We start from the raw sequence: 22421 nt of genomic DNA, 5'->3' as shown, positions 1-22421 counted from the left end.
CCAGGCCTTCTCCAGGAGTCGCGGAGTCCTGTGTCCCCAAGGCTTCAGGGTCGCCGTGTGCTTGTCACAGCTCACATGACAGACACACACGTGGCATCGAAGTGTTTGCATTTTGGGGCATGCTAGGGGGCTCAGCTCTGCCTTTGACCCAGGTCGTGACCCCGGGGTCCTGGGATCGGGCTCCCTACAGGGAGCCTACTTCTCCCTCTTCCTGTGTCCCTGCCTCTCTCTGTGTGTCTCTCATGAAAAAATAAATAAAATAATTTTTAAAAAAAGAAGAAAGAAAGAAAGAAAGAAAGAAAGAAAGAAAGAGAAAGAAAGAAAGAAGAAAGAAAGAAAAAGAAAGAAAGAAAGAAAGAAAAAAGAAAGAAAAGAAAGAAAGAAGAAAGAAAGAAAGAAAGAAAGAAAGAAAGAAAGAAAGAAAGAAAAAGATAAAAAAAAGAAAGAAAGAAAAAAGAAGAGTTTGCATTCTGCTCATGGCCCCTGGAGTTCTAAGTAGCCTCTTCTGAACGTCTCAGTCACATGACCCTAGAAAGACCATCTTATTCTAACATCACAATCTGGGATTTCTTTCTGTCTCGAACACGGAGACTGCTACCTATCAATGTCTCAATCCGGGCGTGCAGCCTTAGAGCAGGAGGGTGAGGTGTGGGCAGTTTCTTCAATTCGATGGTCAATCATATACTAGAGTCATTAGACACCCCACTGGAGAGCCTAAATCAGAAGAAAAAGGCCGGATTACACCGACTGCCTTCGCATGATGGATTGCCCCATGTTTAGTGGGAAAAGCGAAGGCTTCAGTCCGTGAATGAGGCCCTGAGCATTTTAAAGATTCTAATCACCCGAGAGTCTCCTTCCATCTCACTGATCGTACTTTCAGAAAGGTGAGAGATTTACTACATTGCCCACAAAGACCTAATCTATCTGTGTTTGCACAAGCCTCAACCAGCAAGTCGCCCCATTCCCCGTGTGCCTTTTTTTAGAACAGCCTCGGAAAATGAGTAAATAAAAATAGGCCTCAGACACTTCTTGAGCCAAACGAGGCAGTCAGAGAAAGGTATGAGCTCTTTCAGAACCCGAGAGCAGCGCACGGCTGTCGGGGATGCTCACAACCAACACCCTGGATGTGTAGACAGATGGACTTTCCAGAACGGTCCTACTCTGAGAAGTGTCCTACGATTTTCTTTTATTGTCCCCCTCACGGTCACTTCAGAGGTCCCAGGCTTCCCGGTCATAAGTGACTATAAAACACATCTCTAAGTGTCTTTGCTGAGCTTTTCGTATTATTCAAGCTGAATGTGATGCGCAAGGTCAAATTATGACTTTGATCCTATTAGCACTTGGCCTTTCTGAGAAATCTCAGTAATGTTCGTGTGTCTGTAAATGAAATAAGGAATGGAAAGGCGTTTAGTACATCCTAAAGAGTTCTAGAAATTATTATTAGGATGACTCTTATAAATGGAGGTATGTATATCCAGATAGAATTATTAATCTTCACTCATAAAAAAAATGTCTCTCTAAAAAAACAAGGCTTTCTCCAATATTACTTCTGGGGCCATACTCTGAATTGGTAGTCTAATTTCTTAGTTGCTAGAATAAAGCAGTTGCTAACATTTATTTAAGATCAGTAACCGCCAGGCAGTCGCTGAGCCTTTTACACACGCTTATGCATCTAATCTTTATAATATTGAGTCCAGTTAACATCCCCTTTGCAAAGATGAGAAAACCAGGTATCAGAGAGTTTCCTGGTTTTCAGGAGGGCCCAGCTTCCCGGAGGACGCTGTCAAGCACGTGCAACTGGGCATCTCGCGTAGGTATCTTCTCCATCACACCTGAGCGCACGAAAACTCAAATTATTTCCATCACGTGACACGAACCATCAATCAAACTGATGAACAAGTTTCCACTTCAGAAAAGTAGTTTCCCAATTCAAGTTTTTATTTATTTATTTATTTATTTATTTATTTATTTATTTATTTATTTTGTATTTATTATTTTTTTAATAAATTGATTTTTTATTAATGTTCGATTTGCCAACATATAGAATAACACCCAGTGCTCATCCCGTCAAGTGCCCACCTCAGTGCCTGCCACACAGTCACCCCCACCGCCCGCCCACCTCCCCTATTTATTTATTTTTAAAGATTTTATTTTATTTATTTATTCATGAGAGACACACTGAGAGAAGCAGAGACCCAGGGAGAGGAAGAAGCAGGCTCCATGCAGGGAGACCCATGTGGGACTCGATCCCGGGATTGGGATCACACCCTGAGCTAAAGGCAGATGCTCAACCGCTGAACCATCCAGGCGTCCCTAATTCAAGATATTTTAATCATTAAGACATTTAAGCATGGAACTGTGTGATTGTACCATGTTAGGCAGTCCCAACCAATAAATATTTCAGAGGTAGAACATAACACATCACGCTCTTCAGAATTAAATACTCCACGATGGCGATCATGGCACCCCCATTCTACTGATGGAAAACACATTATCTAAGTAACACCAAGGAAGCAGAGCGCTGGGTCTTCAGCAGCGTAAAAGACATCACCGTAGTTAATTTTTTAACAAAGCAGTCCAATCCTTTAACATATTTCATCCTCCTGAGGGTCCTGTAGCATCTCTGCAGCCCACCCCCCACCGTGGTTCTGGACCATCTCAGAAGAGTCCATGTTGTGCTTCCCCAGCTGCCAGGAGGGTCTTTCTACACTGACTCCCAGAACCTTCCTGGCCAGATTCACTTCCCAGAGCATCACGTCAGGGAAGACACTGTGTGGTCCCACCAGCCTGGGACAGAGAGCCAGGACGTGGGAGACAGAAGGCCAGTTTGGTCCTGAGCGGGGAGCCAGATGCTGGGTCATCAGGAGGCTCGCGGGCTCCCAGGAGAAGACTGTTCGCTTACACGGAGTTCCTTCTGCCTCAGGTTTCCCTAGGCATCTGTCCAAGACACTTAGGTTCTCTGATCCAAGTAAAAGGCAAGTTATCATCCTGAACTTGAAGGTCATCTCAAGTTCACAAATCTTATCATCTGTCTATGTTTCTCATCAATGGTTGGACAAGAGCTACTTGTCCTTTTCTTTCAGATAATCCTTTTTTTAAAAAAAATTAAGAACTATGATTTTATTTAGAGAAGTCTGATGTGGTTATCCCAAATTCAAACATTTAAACATCATTGGTGTAATGTATGCAGTTTTCCAGATATTTTTACACATGCATAGGAGTAGTAGTATTTTGAATCTTCACCTCAGTCCTTTTGCCGTGGAAGTACTTGCATATAGACTCTACAGTGCATTGCACGATTTATTTAGCTATTGTAGGACAATGGACATTTAAGCTCTGTCCAATTTTTCACTATTAGAGGGAGAGCTAAAAATAAATAAGCACATATTGCCCAAAAATGTATTACATTTCTGGGTTAAAATATCTGATACTTTAAAATTTTGATTGGTATGAGCAACTTTTCTCCCCCCTGACTTTTTCTACATGTACAGCTGGTACGTGGACGCCGTCTTCCCACCTGCCCGCTGATGTGGGTCGCATGAATCATAGTTTCACAAATCCATTGTTGACGGGATGGTATTGTTTAATCTATATTCTTTTGATCAATAATAAATTTAGGGACCTTTTCCTACATATTTTATTTATTTTTGCTCTATATGCAAAACCCATTTCTATTTGTTGCCCACTCTTAGGTCCTCGGCCCTTTGCTTAGTCACTGTATGATGCTTTTTCTGTATTAACCTATTTCTAGGAGTGTGTAGTGGGTAGATTCTTCAGGTGGCCACCATGATCCTCACCTCTTGATGTTTATGCCCTTGAGTGAGAGCAGGCCTGGGTCTTGTTTCTAATCAATAAAATTGGGTAAAAGTGATGGACTATATGGGATTGTGTGTCTTGATCATGTGATTACATGTAATATCGTTATATCCAATTTGCCTGAGTCTCTCTTTCGCCATGTTGGGAAGGTCCATGTGGCAAGAAATCATGGACCTCCTCTAGAGCCGAGGGTGAGTTCTGGCCGATGGCCAGCAATAAACTTAAGCTCTCAGCCCTACAACCACAAGGAATGGAATCCTGCCAGCCCCTGAGTCATGCTAGGAGGGGGTCCTTCCCCAGCTGAGCTCCAGATGAGAATGAAGTCCCAGCCAACACCCTGATGACAGCCCGTGAGACCATAAGCAGAGGACCTGCATGACCCAGCCGGCGGTGCACAGACCCCTGACCCCCAGGAACTGTAAGATCCTATACGTGTGCTGCATCAGCTGCTGGTTTGTGGGGATCATGTTGTGCGGCAATAGACACCTAATGCAAGCAGTGCCGTGATGGACTTCCCCTCCCATTTGTCCTTCTAGCCCTTAACCATTCCTGGAGGCATTTTGTCCTGCAAAGAGAAGAGATGTGGGGAACAGAGGACAATATAACACGATCTTGTGACAAATGCCTTTGGATCTCTGTCTCTACGCCCTCTTAACTTGGGCCAAATGATGAGTAGTCATTAAAAAGCATAAAAACACTATGTCCAGTGGTGTTGTAATAGCGTTGTATGGAGACAGAGGGTAGCTATGCCCATGGTCAGAACAGCAGGACGTATGGAGAAGTTGAGTCAATAGGTTGTACACCTGAGACTGACGTAACGTTGTGTGTCAACTACACTTGATTAATTTTTAAGTTAAAATGAAAAATAGAATAAATTGAAAATAACAGGCATAACACAGGGGCTCAGATCTCATACTCCGATTTTAAGGCTGCAGGAAATGACATCGGATCTCTAACTCACACACTTTTTTCCCTCCTACTCACAGGATCTGTTCTTAAATATAAAAAACAGGCCAGCTCACAGAAGAAAGGATAGTCACTTCACCTTGACATATAACACTTTGTTATTTTTTTTTTTTTACTAACTCTTTTTAAATGGCCTCTTATTGTCCATCCATTGTAAAACTGAAAAAAAAAAAAAAAACGTATCCACTAGGAGGTATAAATCACACCTCAAAGTTTGGTGTGTCTATAGGGTCAGGTCAGAAGACCTCACGTTTTTTAAACACCCTGACAATGCATCCCTTCGGGTTCTCTCATTGCCACTAAAGAACACCGGGAAGGTAATTTTGTATTTGCAGTGGCAAAAGAAAGAGACTGATAAGTTTTTCTTTGTTCCATAATCGTCTTCTGTAATTCTTTTAAATTAAAAAGCTGAGACATGAAATAGTCATGAAGATCAAAACGACAATTGTAAGTTGACATATCTGCTGTACCAGCTCTAATATCATCAAATTATTATCGCTAGGAGAAAAAAAAATGCAAATGCCCCAGATAAGCTACTTTGTATCTAAAAAGAAACAAATATGAAAAAAAAAAAAAAGAGAATGAAATAAGCATAGCAAAACGGGTAATTTGGATATAGGGTCTCAATGTGAACTATTTTGATGCCTTCTAGTCTGGGTATTTGTCCCTGACTTGAGGAGCTCATTCCTGATACGTTCCACAGGTCATCTGTATTCTAGACGTCTTTTCAAAAAAATATTTTTAACATATTAATCCAACTCACTTAAAAAAAAATGGACAGAATCCTATACATGAGAGCATTTGTTTATTCATTGAAGAGATAATGAAAGTACAAGGAAACGCTACAGTAGTGGGACAGTTGGAAGGTGGCCTTTTAATTCTGTGGGACTTTAAATCTACAACATAAGAACGATATCAACAGAAACAAAAGGAGCAAGCAAGGAACATTTTTAAGGATCTTACACTCCCGGTGCTCTGTGCTATGACCAATGGCTGTGAAATGTGGTGAGTGACGAGGCCACGTGAAGCCTGGGAGACTGGGGGGTCAGCTGGGGCGAGGGACCTAGAAGTAGACTCCAAGCTGAGTGGGCTTGAGGTCGAAGGGAGCAAAGGTCAGACTGGAGGGCCAGTCACTAGCAGGCAGCAGAGACGTAGAGCTGGACAGAGACTGAAGCCATTTATAAAGGATCCGCAAGGCCGCACGGGGGAGGCACACCCGCTGGTGTAGACACACACGCAGTATGTAGGGCGCCAGTGCCCACTGCCGGTAAACCAGTAACCAAAACACGCTTCCCCCCACACCCAGTGCTCTGTCCGTATGATTTTCTGGGAGTCATGACAACAAAAACAACAGTAAAGAGCATCACTCATGGAACCTGGGAAAAAATTTCTAAAAAAGGACATCACTTATTTGTTTCCAAGAAAGAGATTCCTGGTCCAAACAAGCGGTTGACCCACTGGCTGTGTGAGGAAAGGAGGCCAGGCATCAAATCAGTTGTGTATGTGCCTATTTCAGGAAACAGTCCCAGGGCAGTAGTTTGTATTCCTTCCCACTTGGGCCTTTGGCTGTCAGGAGCCATCGAAGAATTTCTGAGAAGCATCCATATTTATAGGCTCATCTCCATGCTCCACCTGACCCCCTGGACAGGCTATTGTGCGGAAGGGGGCAGGGGGGTGCATTTCTCATTCAACATCCTCATTCTCTCTGACTTTGTTCCTGTCTCCTTTCTCCTCCACTCATGGAGGCTCTACCAATTTTCCACCTCCTATGGGGGATCCTCCCTTTATCTGTGTGGCATCTGCTGTATGCATCACCGTCCAATATTTGAACACATAGTAATTCGGTCACTAACTTGAGGCCTTTGGTTTAGTTTTTAGTAACAATGAAAGCTCCTTGAGGGTAAGCCCAGAGTCGACAACTTCATTGTTAAAGTGTGTAGGTAAACAGTAAAGAACTCATGAATTCCAGTTACCTGGGATTGAGTTATTCGAGCCGGTACGCACCACGACTCTGCAAGTGAACAAAATGACTACTCTAATTCTATTTAAGAGACCAGACTTCCCAAGTCTCTTCTTAGACTCCCAGGTCTTCATTGTTTAGGATGGCAACAGACTAACACCATATATATTTCCCACAAATGAGAGTAGTTCTACCTACATATTTAAATATACTGATAAGAACTATTTCCACCTAATGGTATCAAGGTGATGTCCTTCACCTGACTTTCTCTTGAGATCATCTACGAATCAAAAAAAAAAAAAAAAAAGTGTTGGGATTTAGAGTCTGAAAATTTCCTATTGTTTCCATGGAAAATGGAGCACACATCTTGAGCAGGTAACCTGCCACCTCAAGTATATGGCCAACACCACAAACAAAATAAAATCCTAATGGCTGGATTTGTCTTAAGTTGTTCACAATAATTATATTTTGTAAGAAAGGAGGAAAAGAATGAGACAGAACAAGAAATGCCAGATTGATGCCGAAGAAATTTACATTTCTAGAGCATAAAGGGAAGTATCTGCTCAATTCAGTTAATTTCTTGTAAAAATGTGACCTTTCTTATGTTGTCAGGGTCCCTCTTCTTTTCTGTAGGAAGTGCCAATCATTCCCTGCAAGTCTTAACTATCCACAGCTGTATTATACATCAAAGTACACCACTTTCCTAGCCATAAAAAGAAATAGTTTGAAACAGGGAGACAAAATTTGTTGATGGCCTCTGAACAATACTCTCAAGGTCCATTCTTTGAAAGAAAAGTGAATATCCTTAACTCCAGCAGAACCCATTTTCATAAGAATGAGCTGTGTTTAACTTTCTGTTACCCTGAAGACTATCCATTTGCATAAAAGCCAAAGGTTTGCAGTCTTAATTATCAACTTACAGATAGAAAAAGGAAGTGACAGTCCACTCGGAGAGTCATCAGGCAAGACTGTAAGAAGCATGGTCATGTCAAGGGTGGGGAATTTTATGGGAACATCAAAGTTGAGAATCCACTATATATTTTTACGTGAATATCAAGTTCATGTAGAAAATTACTCACTTGCAAAAGATCAATAAAGATGCTTTCTATTAAAAACAAAAAGAGAAATAAATAAGTTTCTCTGAATAAAGGCATAGGGATTCACCAGCATCTGGAAAATGACTGCTTAGAATTCACAATTAATTTCAAAGGCTTTTAATTCATTAGAGATCACTCCCCAAATAATTCTAATTTTAATCTCACATTTAGCTCTTCCTTACATAACACTAATCATATCAGAGTACACTAAACAGTAAGAGAAAAAATAAAATCATTCATTCCCACTGTATTTTTATATGAAAGAGTATAATTATCCCTTGAAGTCTTCCGATAATATAAACATTATGGACAAGGAGCTTGGATCTCATCTTCGCTGTAAGACCATTTAAAAAAAAAAAAGATTAAAAACAGCATAGAATGATGAACACCAATGATGGAGGCCCTAATGATAAAGAAGAAATCTTCTAAAATAATTGCACAATTTTATACTATAGTGTATTCATCTTGGAGTCAGTAGGGGCTAATTAGCCTGTGAAGTCTCAATGAGTGGGCTATTAGATTCTGATGCCTTTTATTGAAACGGAGGAAGAATTGGTAGATAGATAACAGATACACATATATAAATGCAGATTTCCAACACCACCTAAAATCTGTTTATTGAGAATAACTCGGTTTGGGGGGGGGAGCGTTAAAATTTGCATTTAAACCAAACCTCCACTGATTCTTATGCATACAGAGTTTGCAAAAGGCTATTCAAAAACTCTACATCCTGGTCACAAAGCCAACATCTACCATGATAAAGGTGACACATTTAGTACAAAGAAACAAAAGGTTGCCACAATAATAAAATGGGGAAATGCTCCAAACCCTCAAAAGCGGCTCTGATTCCATTGCAGCTCCCTCAGCTTACAGTTATCTGGATCATTCCGACAGAGAGTTGGGAGGCACACCTGTAATATCTAGATGCCGTATTAGTGTTTCTTGAATTTTATTGAGGCTCAGGATCTCCAAAATCCATCAAACCAAGAGTCTGGCCAATATTTTACATGATTTAAGTCTCAGGTTGCAACTAGTCTAAGAGTGACTAGTGGGTGAAAAACCTGAGAAATGCCGCCAACAACTTGACTTCTTCATGACTCTATTTCCTTTGATCTCACATCAGTAACAAGGGTAGTTTTTAAAGCACGGTGTATTATTCAGGATGTATCCTTTTACTGACAATGGGGCAAAATTATGTTAAGATTGTTAGTATTAAGGTAGAAGACTGGAAAGATTAAGACTGTTAGTATCACAACGGATCGCTTTTATTCTACTTATATTTGGAGAGAATGGTAATACTGAAATAACCCTTTTCCTTTTACAGCTCCCCCCCCACCCCCAAGCTAAAACTAGTATAAGATAAAGCAGGAAGATTTCCATGAATAAATTGCAAAATGCACGAGACCTAAAAGATATAGTAGCTATTTTTAATAGGGGTCCATGCCTGCATGTTTTTCTCCTTCATCAAAGAAGTTTAAGCTGGAGATAAACATTGCCTCTGTGGGCCACAGTAACACTGACTTTAAATCAAGTAAATTTGTTGAAATGTTATCCCTCAGTAGAATGTTTATAATATATTCAGGAGTGGGTTTTGTTAAATGAGACAGTGTGCCTAGTGGATGATGAAATCTCTCATCCAGCTAGAACATAGATGTTAGGGACAAAGAGAGATCATGCAACTTCCCTAAAGCGACGGTGGCACTTTCCTCTCCCAGACATTAGTGGTTGATATCAATGGCTTAAAGATATTGCAGCTACACTCAAAAAAATAAGAGTGAAAATAAAGTGCTTCATAGTGCGTCCGAAGAGGTTGCTTTGCGGGGATGGGGTTGCTTTGCGGGGATGGGGGGCGGGGAGTTGCAAGATAGCTTTATTTTCACAAAATTCCTACCATCATTTCGGAATTCGAACCATCAGATCATCTTAACCAGTTCAATGAAAGGATCTTCTTGTACTTTAGATAGATAGATAGATAGATAGATAGATAGATAGATAGATAATATATAGATAGATAATAGGAATATATATTATATATATAAAAGGAATTTTAATCCTATCACTTATGGGCCTCAGTACCAGGGAGTAAATTCCACCTTAAATATAGGCATATCAATTAGTCAAAGATAAGGTCATCTTAAAGTCACTGTGGAAGGGGCTATTTCCTTGCACTGAGGCAAGGACCTCAATAGGATTATTCAGTCTGCATACCGGCCAGCTGATAGGCTGTCCTGAAGTGGACATCCACGGAGCTCAGCACAGGGGTTGTACCATGAGGGCAGGGTCAAAGGTTGGATTTCCTTTAGGACTAATTAGTCTCAGCCCAACCAAAGTATTTATTTCCTTGCTTCAGGTAGGTGGCATACCCAAGCCAGTTCCGGTGTTTCAAACAATTCCCATCTCTGGTCCTTAGAGTGGTTGGAACACAGGGTAGAAGTGGTTTGAGTCTGTCCTTTACCGACTCTGGTCCAGCAATCCTACGCCCAACACCCAAAAGGTACAAATACGGTAGGTTGTTTGTAGAACAACTACACCTCGACCCAGATGTCTTTCTCTGATTTATTTCCGACATAAACGAAATATAAATAAGCCCACGTAGCTCTGTCACCTACTCTGTGCAAGGACTACTCATTCAACTCCTCCAGTCTACAGGGCAACGAACCTAAGGAGAGGAAATACGAAAGGCCAAAGGGAAAGTGTCGCTTAAATTGCGTGTACGCCTGTTGTAGTGGCTGATTTTCACTATGAGCTCAGCAGAAAACCGACCAGAGGCACATTTAGAATTCAGTAGAGCACAGAGTATTTAATATGCCATTTGCATTTTGACAGCTTAGAAATGTCTACACTGGATTTGCTGTATCCTCTGCAATGAGCACTAACCGGCCACTGAGCCTTTGTTTATCTATTTCTTAAAGGAAGCTGAACCATTTTCTTGACATTTTCAAAGCACTGTTGGTTGTTGGAGACAAAAAAAAAAAAAAAAAAAAAAAACTGGAGACTGAGGAAGCATTGCCCTCAGGAGGAGCCGGTTTCGCCTACAGGAACTTAGAAGCCTGTACCAGGCCAGACTACTTCTCCAGCGTGAGCTGCGAGCTGAAAGCCTGAAAGCTGACATGCAAGTAATGATTGCCTGTCCCCTCCAGGCCTGTGGGCGCAGAGGTGCTCGAGGCCTGGGGGGCATTCCTGCCATCTCACCACCTGCTCTTTGCTCCCCTGGACTTGCTTATCCAGATCTCACTGTCCCACTACTGAAGTTTACAAGACCTGCCACTTTGGAGGAAAGCCTTCCCCCAGCTCACCCTTTCAAGGATTTAAAATCCCAAACTCAGAACATATAGGTTGCCCAGAAGCACCATAGCTTTCAGCTGAACAGCTCTTCACCGAAAAACAAAACAACACAAAAACTTAACCCTCTCACAAGGCCAAAAAAGCAATAGGCATGATTAGCTAAGAAAATCACCAATGTAGAAATCTTAACTTCCCTTATACATGACTCACCTACTATATGATGTGTCGGGGGTTTTCCCGTGAAAGCCATTTATTCACGGGAATTCCTGACTTCCTCAGGAGGGAGTATATGTGGAGTTGCTCAACCATAAAGCAGATGTGGCTAGCAAATATAAGGTCTGGGCATCCTTCTGGGTGATATGAATTGTTAACAAGGTAACTCATCTAGAAGCATGCACATCTGGGAAGGTTTCTCTCTCCCTCTCTTGCTCTTGCTCTCACTCTCTGTATGTGTGTACGTGTGTTGAGTTATATGGTCGCTGTGAAAATTTGGTAATGAAATGCATGCTTAAATCCCTAGGCAGGGCGGGTCAGTGAACCTTAGAACTAGCTGGGTGGGTTGGTGACTGTAAGAACTGGGTACCCTGATAAGCACCCCACCTTTGGCTCCCAGGCTTCCTGCAGAGAGACCATAGAGCTACTATTGGGTGCTTCTTTTTTTTTTTTTTTTTTTTTTTGACACTTTCTGGGCAAAGCTTGCAAATCACTGCATTCCCGTCGCTGCACAGCCACAAGAAACAACGGAGGAGCAAAGCAAACTTTGCGCACCCAAACAGCCGGTAGATCAGCTCCAGATAAGGGTGCAAATCGCAGAGCTCACGGAATGCGTTACGCCACGTAGGTGCTGGATGAGAACTCTTGCAAGCCATCCTCCGTCTCCCGTGGGCCCTGAAACTGTGCTGTGTGTGAGGAGGGGAGGCACACCTGGGACTCGACCTTTACAATAGTAATGGTCAGAAACAACAAACAAAAGGACCTGAGCCCTGAATCCCGGGGACCGCCCCCCCCACCCAGGTTGCACGATCAGCTGAAGCCGGAGCCCCGGGGAGGGGCGGGCCCCGGGTTCGCGCGACCGCAGCCCCTGCAGCCTCGCACGACTCCGCAAACGGGTCACGGACTGCACACCCCGCGCATCACAAACTCTCCTCCCGCCCCGACCCAGCGGGAGCCGCCACCTGGGCGCACGCCGCGCTGCTTCCCGGGAGCGCTCGTGCCTCCTGCGCGGGGAAGCCCTGCAGCTCCGGGCACCGGGGGCCCCTCTCCCGGGGCGGAGGCCCGACCTCGGCCACCCCGGCTCCGCTCGGCCGGGGCAGGGGAGGATGGAGGGGGGATGCGTCCGCGCCCCGGCTGCCGCGCGCTCTCCGGGGCTGGCGTCACCGCCCCCCGCCTGCAGCCGGCTCCCGCGCGCCCACCTGCGCTCGCCCCCGACCCCTCGGGCGCGGGGGGAGGCGTTCCAGCCCCGCGGGCCCCGCCGGGTGACCTCGGGGCCTCGCCCCCCACCCCCCAGCAGCCCAGCTGCGGCCCTGGCGCAGCGAGCGCGGACCCTCCGCGCGCACAGCCCCGCGCGGCGCACGCCCGGGGCCCGGGACCCCCCACTCCGCGGGGCGCAGGGGGCGCTCCCCTCCCCGCCGCAGCTGCGGGGGGCTCGGGGCCCCGCCCGCACACGCCCTCGCGCCCAGCCCCCGCCGCCCGCGGCCGCGGCCCACCCGGCACACGTGCAACGATTGCCAAGCAGCTCGGGCAGGGCCGCCGCCGCCGGCTCCGCGCAGCAACCCCTGCTAATTGCGGGGGAAGGGCGCGCGGGGCGCGCGGAGCTACGGGGAACCGACGATGCGCTCGGAGGCTGCGCTGCCCGCCGGGGGAGGGGAGTGGAGGAGGAGGGGGTGATGGGGGGAGAGGGGGCGCTTGCAGGCGGCCCCGGCTCTGCTGGACTTGGAGTGCACAGGAAGGGGTGGGAAGTTTTGCCGAGTTGCGTAGCAGGTGTTTGCTCTCCACGCAGGGGCTTGGCTACGCAGAGCCAGGGGCTGCGCTCAGGCCCCGGCCCGGACCTGGGAAAAACCCCGCACGCACTTCCCGGGGGCGCCGCGGTTTTGCGCTGGACTTTTCCTGCAGGGCATCTCCAGCCAGCCCCGCGCGACCCCAGGCCGCCATCCACCCCTCCCACCCCCCACCTCGCCCCTGCTCCGCCGGCTGTGCCTCCCCAGCAGCCCCAACAGCGGCGCCCAAGGCGGGGCGTCTGCACAGCGCTGGGCCCGGGGGCAGAGGGGAGGTGTCTGCAGCAGGTCCCCGACTGCGAGCGACTAGGAGCTCAGGCGCCCCAGCGCCACACATTCGCGCTCCCCGGGCTCTTGGGGCGCGTTCCCGCAGACCCCGGGCGGCAGGGGTGAGTGCGTGCGCGGGGCGGGGGGGGGGTCTGCCGCCAGGCGGTCAGCTCTCCACTCGCCCTGGCCGCCGCCGGGCGCGGGGAGCCTCATCTGCCATTCTCTCCACCTCTCCCCAGGCCAGGCCCATCTGGAGTTTCCTAATGGAACCAGAGATAGTCCTCCTTCGCCTTGTCAATCACCCCCGAATCTGGAACACTGGAGGAATAGAAAATGGGTGGGGGAGAAAAAAAAATAAAGATGGAAACATCTAGAGAGGAAAGAGGGACTTTAGTGTGGGGAGAGAGCAAATGGCCATTGGAACACACCCGCGCACACGGCAGGCTTGACAGCGTCCTTTAAAAAGGAAGAGAAGAAGCACATCTCCGTAGCTAGAGATATTCCCAGGAGTGGGACGATGGAGTGTTGATTGATAGGAGGAGCATCCTCGGAGGCCAAGATGAGGAAATGGGGGCAGGTATTTTCCAATGTGCAAATCAATCAATATCCCACCCCCACCCCCACCACCGCCCTCTCTCCTCTCTCTCTCTCTCCCTCTCTCCCCCTCCTCCCCTCCCTCTCCCGGAATCAAGAGGGAGCTTGTTTTCTTTCCCAGAGAATAGACAAGTGCTGGAGCCACTGCCAGCTCCGAGATTGCAGCCTGTAGGCTAGTTAGAGGGAAACATTCCCTAACTCGTTTCAAGGAGAAACCCAAGTGCACCGAGCTGCAAGCCCCGGGGGGTGACCCGGGGCGACTCCTTCCCTCTCCGGGAGGCAGCGAGGGGCACAGCGCCTCGGGCCCCGCGGCGGACCCCAGCCGGGTCTCCCCGCCTTCCCCGCGCACCTCGCCAGCTCCTTCCAACTTGCAGGGAGCAAAGTCCAGGGGGGAGGGAGGCGGGGGCGAGCTCGGTTCCCCAGCGCGCCGGGGCTGCGGTGGGGGAGCAGGGGGCGGCCGGGCGTGCGCGGGTGCGGGGAGCCGGGGCTGCACGCAGGTCCTCCTGTTGGATGCCCCCAAGCCCCTGGAGGGCCGGAACTTGCCTCCGCCCGGGCCACTTGGGCAGCCGCGGGCTCGGGGTCCGGGGAAAGTCCCGGGAACCTCCCCGCAGCGCCCCGACCGCAGCCGCCACCTGCCCGAGCCGGCTGCACCGCCCGCCGCGGCGCAGTCGGAGCCCAACTCGGGGCCGGCTCCGTTCTCCCCAACAGCCGAGGGCGAGCGTGTCGTGCCAGCCAAGTGGAGGCGAGGCGAGGCGAGGCGAGGCGGGGAGCCTGCGGGGGGGGGGGGGCTGGGGAAGGAGGCGATGGCAGCCCGGCTCTCGGGCAGCGCCTTCCCCCGCGTCCGCGATGGAGAAGCCCCCGCAGCCGCCCGCCCCGCGCCCGGGCCCCCTGCCCTCCTCCCCGCGCACCCCCGCGGCCGCGAGCCGGGCCTCGGAGGGCTCGCCCAGGTCCCCGCCGGCGCGCGGCACTGCCTTACCCTTGGCTGCGGTGAGGAGCCCGGCGCACAGGAGCAGCAGCACCCGGAGCAGGAGCAGGAGCTGGCACGTCCTCGGCGCAGGCATGTCTGCGGATATTCCACGCGCGCACGCCGGCGAGGGCCCTCCGCGGCGGGGCTAGCGGCAGAGCCGGGGGATGCCCGCAGGGCGAGGCGAGCCGGAGCCCGGCGCCCGGACCGGCCGCGCACCCGACGCCTCCTGCAGCTCCGCGCGCCCCGCTCGCCGCGCTCTCATAGCATCGGTCCCCAGCCTCCGCGGCGCTGAGCGGCTCCGGGCGAGCGCGCGCCGGGCTGCCGGGCCGGGCCGGGCCGGGCCGGGCAGGGAGGCTCCAAGGCGGCGAGGCTGCGGGAGGGGGGCCCGGCGCCGAGCGAGCGCGCAGCCGGGAGCGACCCGGAGCCCAGGCAGCCGGAGAGCGAGCCAGCGAGTGGGAGCTGCGGGAGGGAGGCGGCGAGGCGGCAGGGAGGGGGCGCGGGGGGAGGGAGCCAGCCTGGAGAGGGAAGGCGGGGAGCGCAGGAGACAGGCTGCTAGCGGCACCCGGAGCCGCTGCCGTGGCGGCTGGACTCAACCATCCCTACCCGCCGGGAGGGGAAGGAGGCTGGGCACCGCGCAACCCCAGGCAGCGCGCGCCCCTCGGCCCCCCGCGCGGCGGCGCGCAGGCCGGGGGGACCCACGCTCGCGGGGCGCTCGGGAGGGGGGCACCCCCGTGGCCTACGCAGCCCAGCCACTCGGGCAATCCCGAGGGCTCCTGCGGGGGCCTCCACCTGCTGATCTCCTGCTGGGTGACCCAAGGGAAGCCCCCCTCCCCACCCCACGCGCCCCCACCCCCATCCCCGCCTAACTTAGAGAGCCCACCAGCTCCAAGTCGCCCCGAGGAAGGAAGAGGAGCATGCACGCGCGCACACACACACACACACAATATATATATATATATATATATATATATATATATATATATATATATATATATATGTATGTATTTATTCTGTCTAGAGGTCTTGGACGTGGCGACTAGGCGCGAGAAGTTAGGATGATCCCCCTCTGTTCCGACTTAGGGGTGATGCGTGAGCAAACTTAGGTTCAGACGGAATTCCAAACCGGGAACAGTGGCCGGGATCCGGAGAGCGTGGTCTGGTGAAGGGAGGTGGCAGGTTGGCAAACCTTCAGGGAGAGCTCTGTATTCCAATAGAAGGGGCTGGGCGAGGACTGCAAGGGAGCGAGCGCCTCTGAGACCGGCTAAGGGGTGAGGCCCCAGACAGAGAAGAGCTCTAGGCCCGGGGAGGGGGTGGAAGGAGCCAGAGGGCACCTGCCCCAGACAGAAAAGGTCCCCATGCGACCTCTGGGCGGACTGTGTAAGGCAAGGCGTTTTAGGGACTGCTGTGAGCTTTCAAAGAGAAACCACCAGGAGGGCCAGCACCAAGACAGGGCTGGGTGACTCCAGTGCAGGGTGGAGGGAACCTAAAGCTGGACGCCCCAGCTTGGAAGAGAGGATTGCTGTCTATGTCCACAAACAGTGACCAGTGGCACCAAACACTGGATCCTCCCCCTCACCCAATGCCCCTGGTGGCATGGAGAGCCCGCTGTTGGCCATCGCCCACGGAGTTTTATTCCACCTGCATTTTGTCTCTGTCAGGATTCAAGACTCAACAGATTGACGATGTCATAATGAATTTTTTTTATATCCCTGCCTTATTCTTCTCATAGTCCCCTTGCTCCCGCGATCTCCAGGCTACCTAAGGTCGTGATGACCAGTGTGGAGAATAAAGGGCCGACAATTTTGAAATGTAAGCACCAAAGCATGATTCCCTGAGCCTCCCTACAGCCTCCCCGGAACAGTTGGAGCCAGCATCAAAACTAATGTCTCTTTCACATACAAGGAACCAAATTTGATTTTCTGAAAGTAACTGTCTCATACACGACATGAGGAGTTTCCACATGTAGAGTCCTGTTTTGCTGAGGTCGTCCCTGGAGTAAGAATAAGAAAGCAAAATGGCTCAATCATTGGGGAATTCCCAGTGGAATCCCTGGGCTCTATTCTTTAGGCTGAACTAGACTTGTAGAGGGAGGGATCACCCCTCTGTGATGTCAGGTCAGGTCCCAGATAGTACCTGTAGATCAGCAAGTCAACGAAAATGTTGTCTAAGACCCCTTAAGTGCTCCAATAGTTCATTTCCAGCTTTTCATCAGAAGAAAAAAAAATTCTTTTACAAGACCCAAGAGCTGACTTCTTGAGAAACATTGTCTTGTCTTTCCACTGCTATCCTTAATGACTCATGTCATCAAGAAGGATTTCTCCCATTAAAAAACGTTTCCAAAATCTAACGCTCCTGGTCTGGGACGCATAGATGATTTTTACTTTATTAGGATCCCAATCAGCAACGTTGAGTGTCACCTGCACAATTGAACACCTTTAAGCATAATTGCGACAGGCCCCAGGCTGCAGTTTGAACTTCACTCTCCTTGGGTTGGTTCTGTCTACAGTCTTTGACACCACCTCTTTTCTTTGGGGCACAAAAAATCTGATTCCCATTTTTTTTAAATTCCCCTTTTTAAGAAACAACGATCCCAATGACCATAACTACCCATCTTCGCTGTTATTTATACGGGGCATATCCTTTGCCCAGAACGTATATCAGAGACTTCTAGTGATTCGTGCCAAATTGTTTCTTGATCCTAAATATGATGAGGGTGGGAGAGGGCTGTCAAGTAAAATAGGCTGATTTTGTGATCTGGTTGTATTTGGGTGTTAATGTTGCGATATTTTTTCCCCCAAGATCTTAAGGCTTAATTTGGAAGGAACGCATGTGGCACTGCTGCCATCTAGTGTCCAGCCTTCCTTGTTGGGCGTTTGCAGAGAAATTGGTGGTCCCTTGGTCTTATCTCCTAGCTGATCGGAGGTCCCCTACTTGTTTTCTGATAGTCCCTCCGGAACTCTCTTGCCCCCTTCATGTAATCAGGCTGCAGATGAAGCCCATTATTATGTTCCTAGAGGCTCTTTCCCCCTTTGATTGCTAAATGGACGTGAAGGCCTTCATTTATATTACAATTCTAATGCCCGTTATTTAGAGCAGCATTAACCAAATGGGATTAGAGTAAGTCAGGGACTGTGGGGAATTCACACCAGGCAGCTTTGTGACCACTTCTCGGCATTGGCCTGCGGTGCCTGGAACATTGCACTTTTGTACTGAGGGTTTTTTTTTTTCTTTTTAATTTTCTTTTTTGTTTAAATTCCTTTTCCAGTCCTAGGCATGCTCTCATCTGCAGCCTCCGGATTCTGGCTAAGCAGTCTTAGGGATGATACCGGCACTCAGCGGTGGAAGGCGAGCAGTGGGATGAACAAGGCAGAGGGGAGGATAAAGCATCCCTGAAATAACGTCACAATTACCTTATTAAGACTCAGGTGCAGAGAAGGCAACAGAAGCCTCTGAAAAGTCTTACAAATGAAGAGGGAGAGTGGTTTTCTTCTACCTGAAATTGCCTGGGGAGGGGACAGAAAATACGAACGGGATGCTTGAGATAAAACGAGAAATTTAAAACTGCACAAACGGGAGTGTTAATTAGCCAGGAAAGCTAGACACGTGTGAAAATGTTAGAGAACGGGGTACGCTGCCGTGATTGCTAGGTGGGTCGTTGTTTGGCTTATTCCACCTCACCGACTAAAAGCGGACGGTGAATAACACAACTGGGGAGACTGTTTCCGTAATAGCAGGGTCAGTCCCGGAGCCACAGGGTTCCTGTTTCCCTAAATGCAGTCCCCGCCTTGGAGGAGCCAGAAGGATGGGCGGCTCCAGGATTCAGAATCATCACTGATGGCTCGCAGAGGCCTTCTCGTGTACTCTCCTCCGCAGCGTGGCTGTCATTGTCACCCCCCCCCCTTCTGCTGAGGAGGGATGGGTGGCTTTCAGGAATCACATGATTTTGTAGGGGGTCATATCTCACTATGGGCCAGATGGTGACTCTCACTTGGCCTTTTGCTGCATCGATATTTACAAACCACACGTACTGTCCCCTTCCCCCCAACATTGAGGAACACCTAAGCCGGGGATTCAGGGTTCTCACACACTGGCCTCTCTATGCTCCTGTGGTTGCTTTATTTAAAAAAAAAAAATTCAGACATCCACAGAGCACTCAACTCAGAAACAGCAAAATATACATTCTTTTCAAGTGTGCATGGAGCATTCTCCAAGATAGATCATTTGCTAGCCCATTAAAAAAAAAAAAAAAGGATTCTGTGACCATTTACAAACTATTTATTCATATGAATCTTTATTTCTAAAACTATTCCATTGGTTTTAAAATAAATTAGTTGAATAACGTCCCATGCTTTACTGATAAAATAACACCTTTAACTGCATGTGTATCTGTGTGTATATGTACACGCACACGTGTACATACGTACATACACAGAGTGAGTACTTTCCCTTTGCAAAAGATGGATAAACAGAAGACAGATGAACGGCATGAGGATGTGGGAATCTGAGATGTGTTCAATCAATCTGAGTCAGAAGACAAGCCACGCTATTGGGAGGGAGAAAATTGTGAATTCTGTTCTTTTATAAATGGGCACCCAAAGTAAAGGAGCCCCAAATGCAAGCTTCAGTGTGCATCCTAATGACATGGAAGGCTTGTTGAAGCAGAGATTTCTGACCTCCAACTCCAGAGCTTCTAATTCAACGTGTCTGGAATGGGGCCAGGGATTTACATTTCTGATTAGTTTCTAGGTGACGCAGATGAATGGTGGAACTATTCTTTGGGAATCACCCGTATTGGGGTTGACCTTGTCAAAAGGACGTGCTTTTTGAATCCCAAATCTGCCATTTTCTAAATAACAGACCTTAGGAAACACCTAACTTAAGTTTGTTCATCTGAAAATATGGAGGATGATACTTACCTCATGGACCTGTTGGGAAAATCAACAATGGTTGATGGATAGCAAAATTCTCAAAAAAATGTATTATTTCCCTTTTCTATCCAATCTCTGAAGAAAGAGAGAAGAAAAGAAGAACCCAGATGGAGAAAGGTTTTCCCTTCTGCTCTGATCCACATTTTAAGAGTGGCAAAGTGGATCTGGGTAGGGAAAAAGAAACTCCGAATCCCCCAGATTGTCTCAAGGTGAATCTCGCAAAAATCCATGTGGGGAAAACCACAGGCTTTATTGACTATGACTTTTAAAATCAGCTTGAAAGGCAGCCTCGCACCTGGCTCTTTCCCAGGGTATGCAGAACACTAGCAAGCTTGAGAAGCCGGACACGAGGTGAGGTGACATTCTGAATGTTCATCAACAATGCTTTCCTCTTGCACTAAAGCAAACCCCGGGCAGAGATGCTTTTAAAAACTATCAGCGTGGCCTAATACTGAGGTCATTAGATCAGTGAGGAGGGATTCAGTTGTTCCTCCAGGACTAGACATTACTGTGGGAACACAAACTTTAACCTAGCTTTAGGGATCCTTATCTACTGGCAGGTGACTTTTTCCAGAGACTCCCACCAACAGGCATTCTCCAATGAGACTGGACCTCAGAAGGGCTGAACATTGTTGTCTAGCTTGATGCTTTTAGCAAAACTGTTTTGCTTCTGAGACTAAATTTTCTTAGGTGTAAGACGGAGTTTGGGTTCATGTTTATGCTACCTCTAGAGTTCCATGATTCTTCTTTTCTTATAGCTTACTTTTAGCATTTTCCTTTTCTTCAGTTAACTATAATGACATGCGCCTATATGTCTCTGGTTAGATTCAGGGAGTTCTTTAAGGAAAAGCATTCCAAAATTATAAAAAAAAATCATATGTTTACCAGAATGGCCTGCAAAGAAGCAGTCACAACACAACACACACACACACACACACACACACACACACAGGCACATCTCTGCAACAACTTCAGAACACAAATCATTGCATTTGTCTCCATCTGCAAACTGGAACTGTTCTGATTTTTTATATTTTCTTCATAAGAAGTCACAGAATTAGGAATAATCATCTTGTTCACAAATGTCTTAGGTTCAGCTATCAAGAGGAGATGGTGACATCGTGAGCTATGTTGTTATGGATTCCCTTTCACCTGTGGGAACTAGCTCCCCCATGATGATCTCCTCGTGTTGAGGAAACACATTATTAAAATGCTTCCTTTGAAAAAAAAATGCTTCCTTTATTTTAAAACACCTGGAGACCAGCCATAGAGCTGTAGTTCCATTTGAAAAACAGGCATTCTGATACTGGTGGTTTTTCGTTCTATCCCAGTGATCGTGTCTGGAGACCATTGATCCCAGTAATCGTGTCTGTAGACCATCGACTCTTGATTCTGTCAGATATACTGCATTGGAGGGAGGGTCCTGGGATGAGCACTAAAGGTGTCGAGAACTGAGATGAAACGTACTTGGTCTTCTTCTGCTCCTTCTCCCTTCAAATATCTTGTGAATAGCAACACGGAGCACAGGAACTCTCCGTGGGCTGGTGGCGGTGGGATGTCAAGAATGGCTTAGAAAAGGGATCCTCATGAAGAAGGCATAGTCTGCTCCAGAATATTCCCTTCTTGTTTTCTCTGTCCACCAAAGTGTTATTTCCCTTTGTTCCTTGCCCATTTCTCTCTTGACTGACCTTAAGGATACACAAATTATATCGTTATCTCTACATTTTGGATGTCAACTCTCCAAATTTCTCTGAATTTCAGTAGGTCAGAAATGACACTAGTATAGCCTTGCCCCCTTGAAACTTGGAGGCTTTTTGGTATTCCAGGACTCCCCATGAGGAGAAGATATCTCTATGAATTTTGAGTTGAATAGTCAACTCTCATAAGCTAACTTGACCGTTCACTGAGAAAGCAAAAATCTCTGGAGAATATCACACTGGGAAAAGCATGGAAGTAAAAGCAAAGGCATATGTTCAGGAAGGCATCCTATGATCAAGGACTGATAAGACTGCCATCATTGATTACCTCACAAGATCTGTTTCTTCCACCTGGCTGTGGGTCAATATTCTACAAAAGGAGAAATTCCTGGCATGAGGAAAACATGGATCTTCACCAACCCTAGGTGATGTCCTAATTCTTCCATTTTCTACCTGGGTGGCCTTGGGCGTTTACTCAAGTGCACCAATTGCCCAGTCCCAAAAGTAACACCTATATTTTAACTCCTAAGATTGCTGTCAGAAGTAATTGAGGCTTGGGGATCCCTGGGTGGCTCAGCAGTTTAGCACCTGCCTTCCACCTAGGGCATGATCCTGGAGTCCTGGGATCAAGTCCCACATCAGGCTCCCTGCATGGAGCCTGCTTCTCCCTCTGCCTGTGTCTCTGCTTCTCTCCCTCTATCTCTCATGAATAAATAAATACAATCTTAAAAAAAAAAAAAAGTAATTGAGGCTATATATGAAAAGTACTGAGTTAGAATTTGAAACAAAAGCAAGTTTAGCTTCCTTTTCTCCATTCTTTTTAGCTTTGCCTTTGAGTTTAAATATATCT

The 22421-nt window shown here is 47.9% G+C and overlaps 1 protein-coding gene across 2 annotated transcripts in view; it reads right to left on the bottom strand.

Annotated features, from left to right (window-relative positions):
• The window catches only part of CSMD1 (CUB and Sushi multiple domains 1), a 1871666-nt gene extending 1856397 nt beyond the window's left edge, over positions 1–15269 (bottom strand). For both annotated transcript variants that reach the window (XM_072763911.1, XM_072763912.1), the window contains exon 1: positions 14956–15269. In XM_072763911.1, the coding sequence (XP_072620012.1) occupies positions 14956–15040 (85 nt within the window). In that variant the 5' untranslated portion in view covers positions 15041–15269. The remainder of the gene's footprint in view (positions 1–14955) is intronic.
• Positions 15270–22421: the final 7152 nt, after the last annotated feature.

This window comes from Vulpes vulpes, chromosome 7 (assembly GCF_048418805.1).
Source record: "Vulpes vulpes isolate BD-2025 chromosome 7, VulVul3, whole genome shotgun sequence".
Taxonomy (NCBI): Eukaryota; Metazoa; Chordata; class Mammalia; order Carnivora; family Canidae; genus Vulpes; species Vulpes vulpes.
Note: the sequence above shows the minus strand (reverse complement) of the source record. Positions and strands in the feature narration are given on the sequence as shown.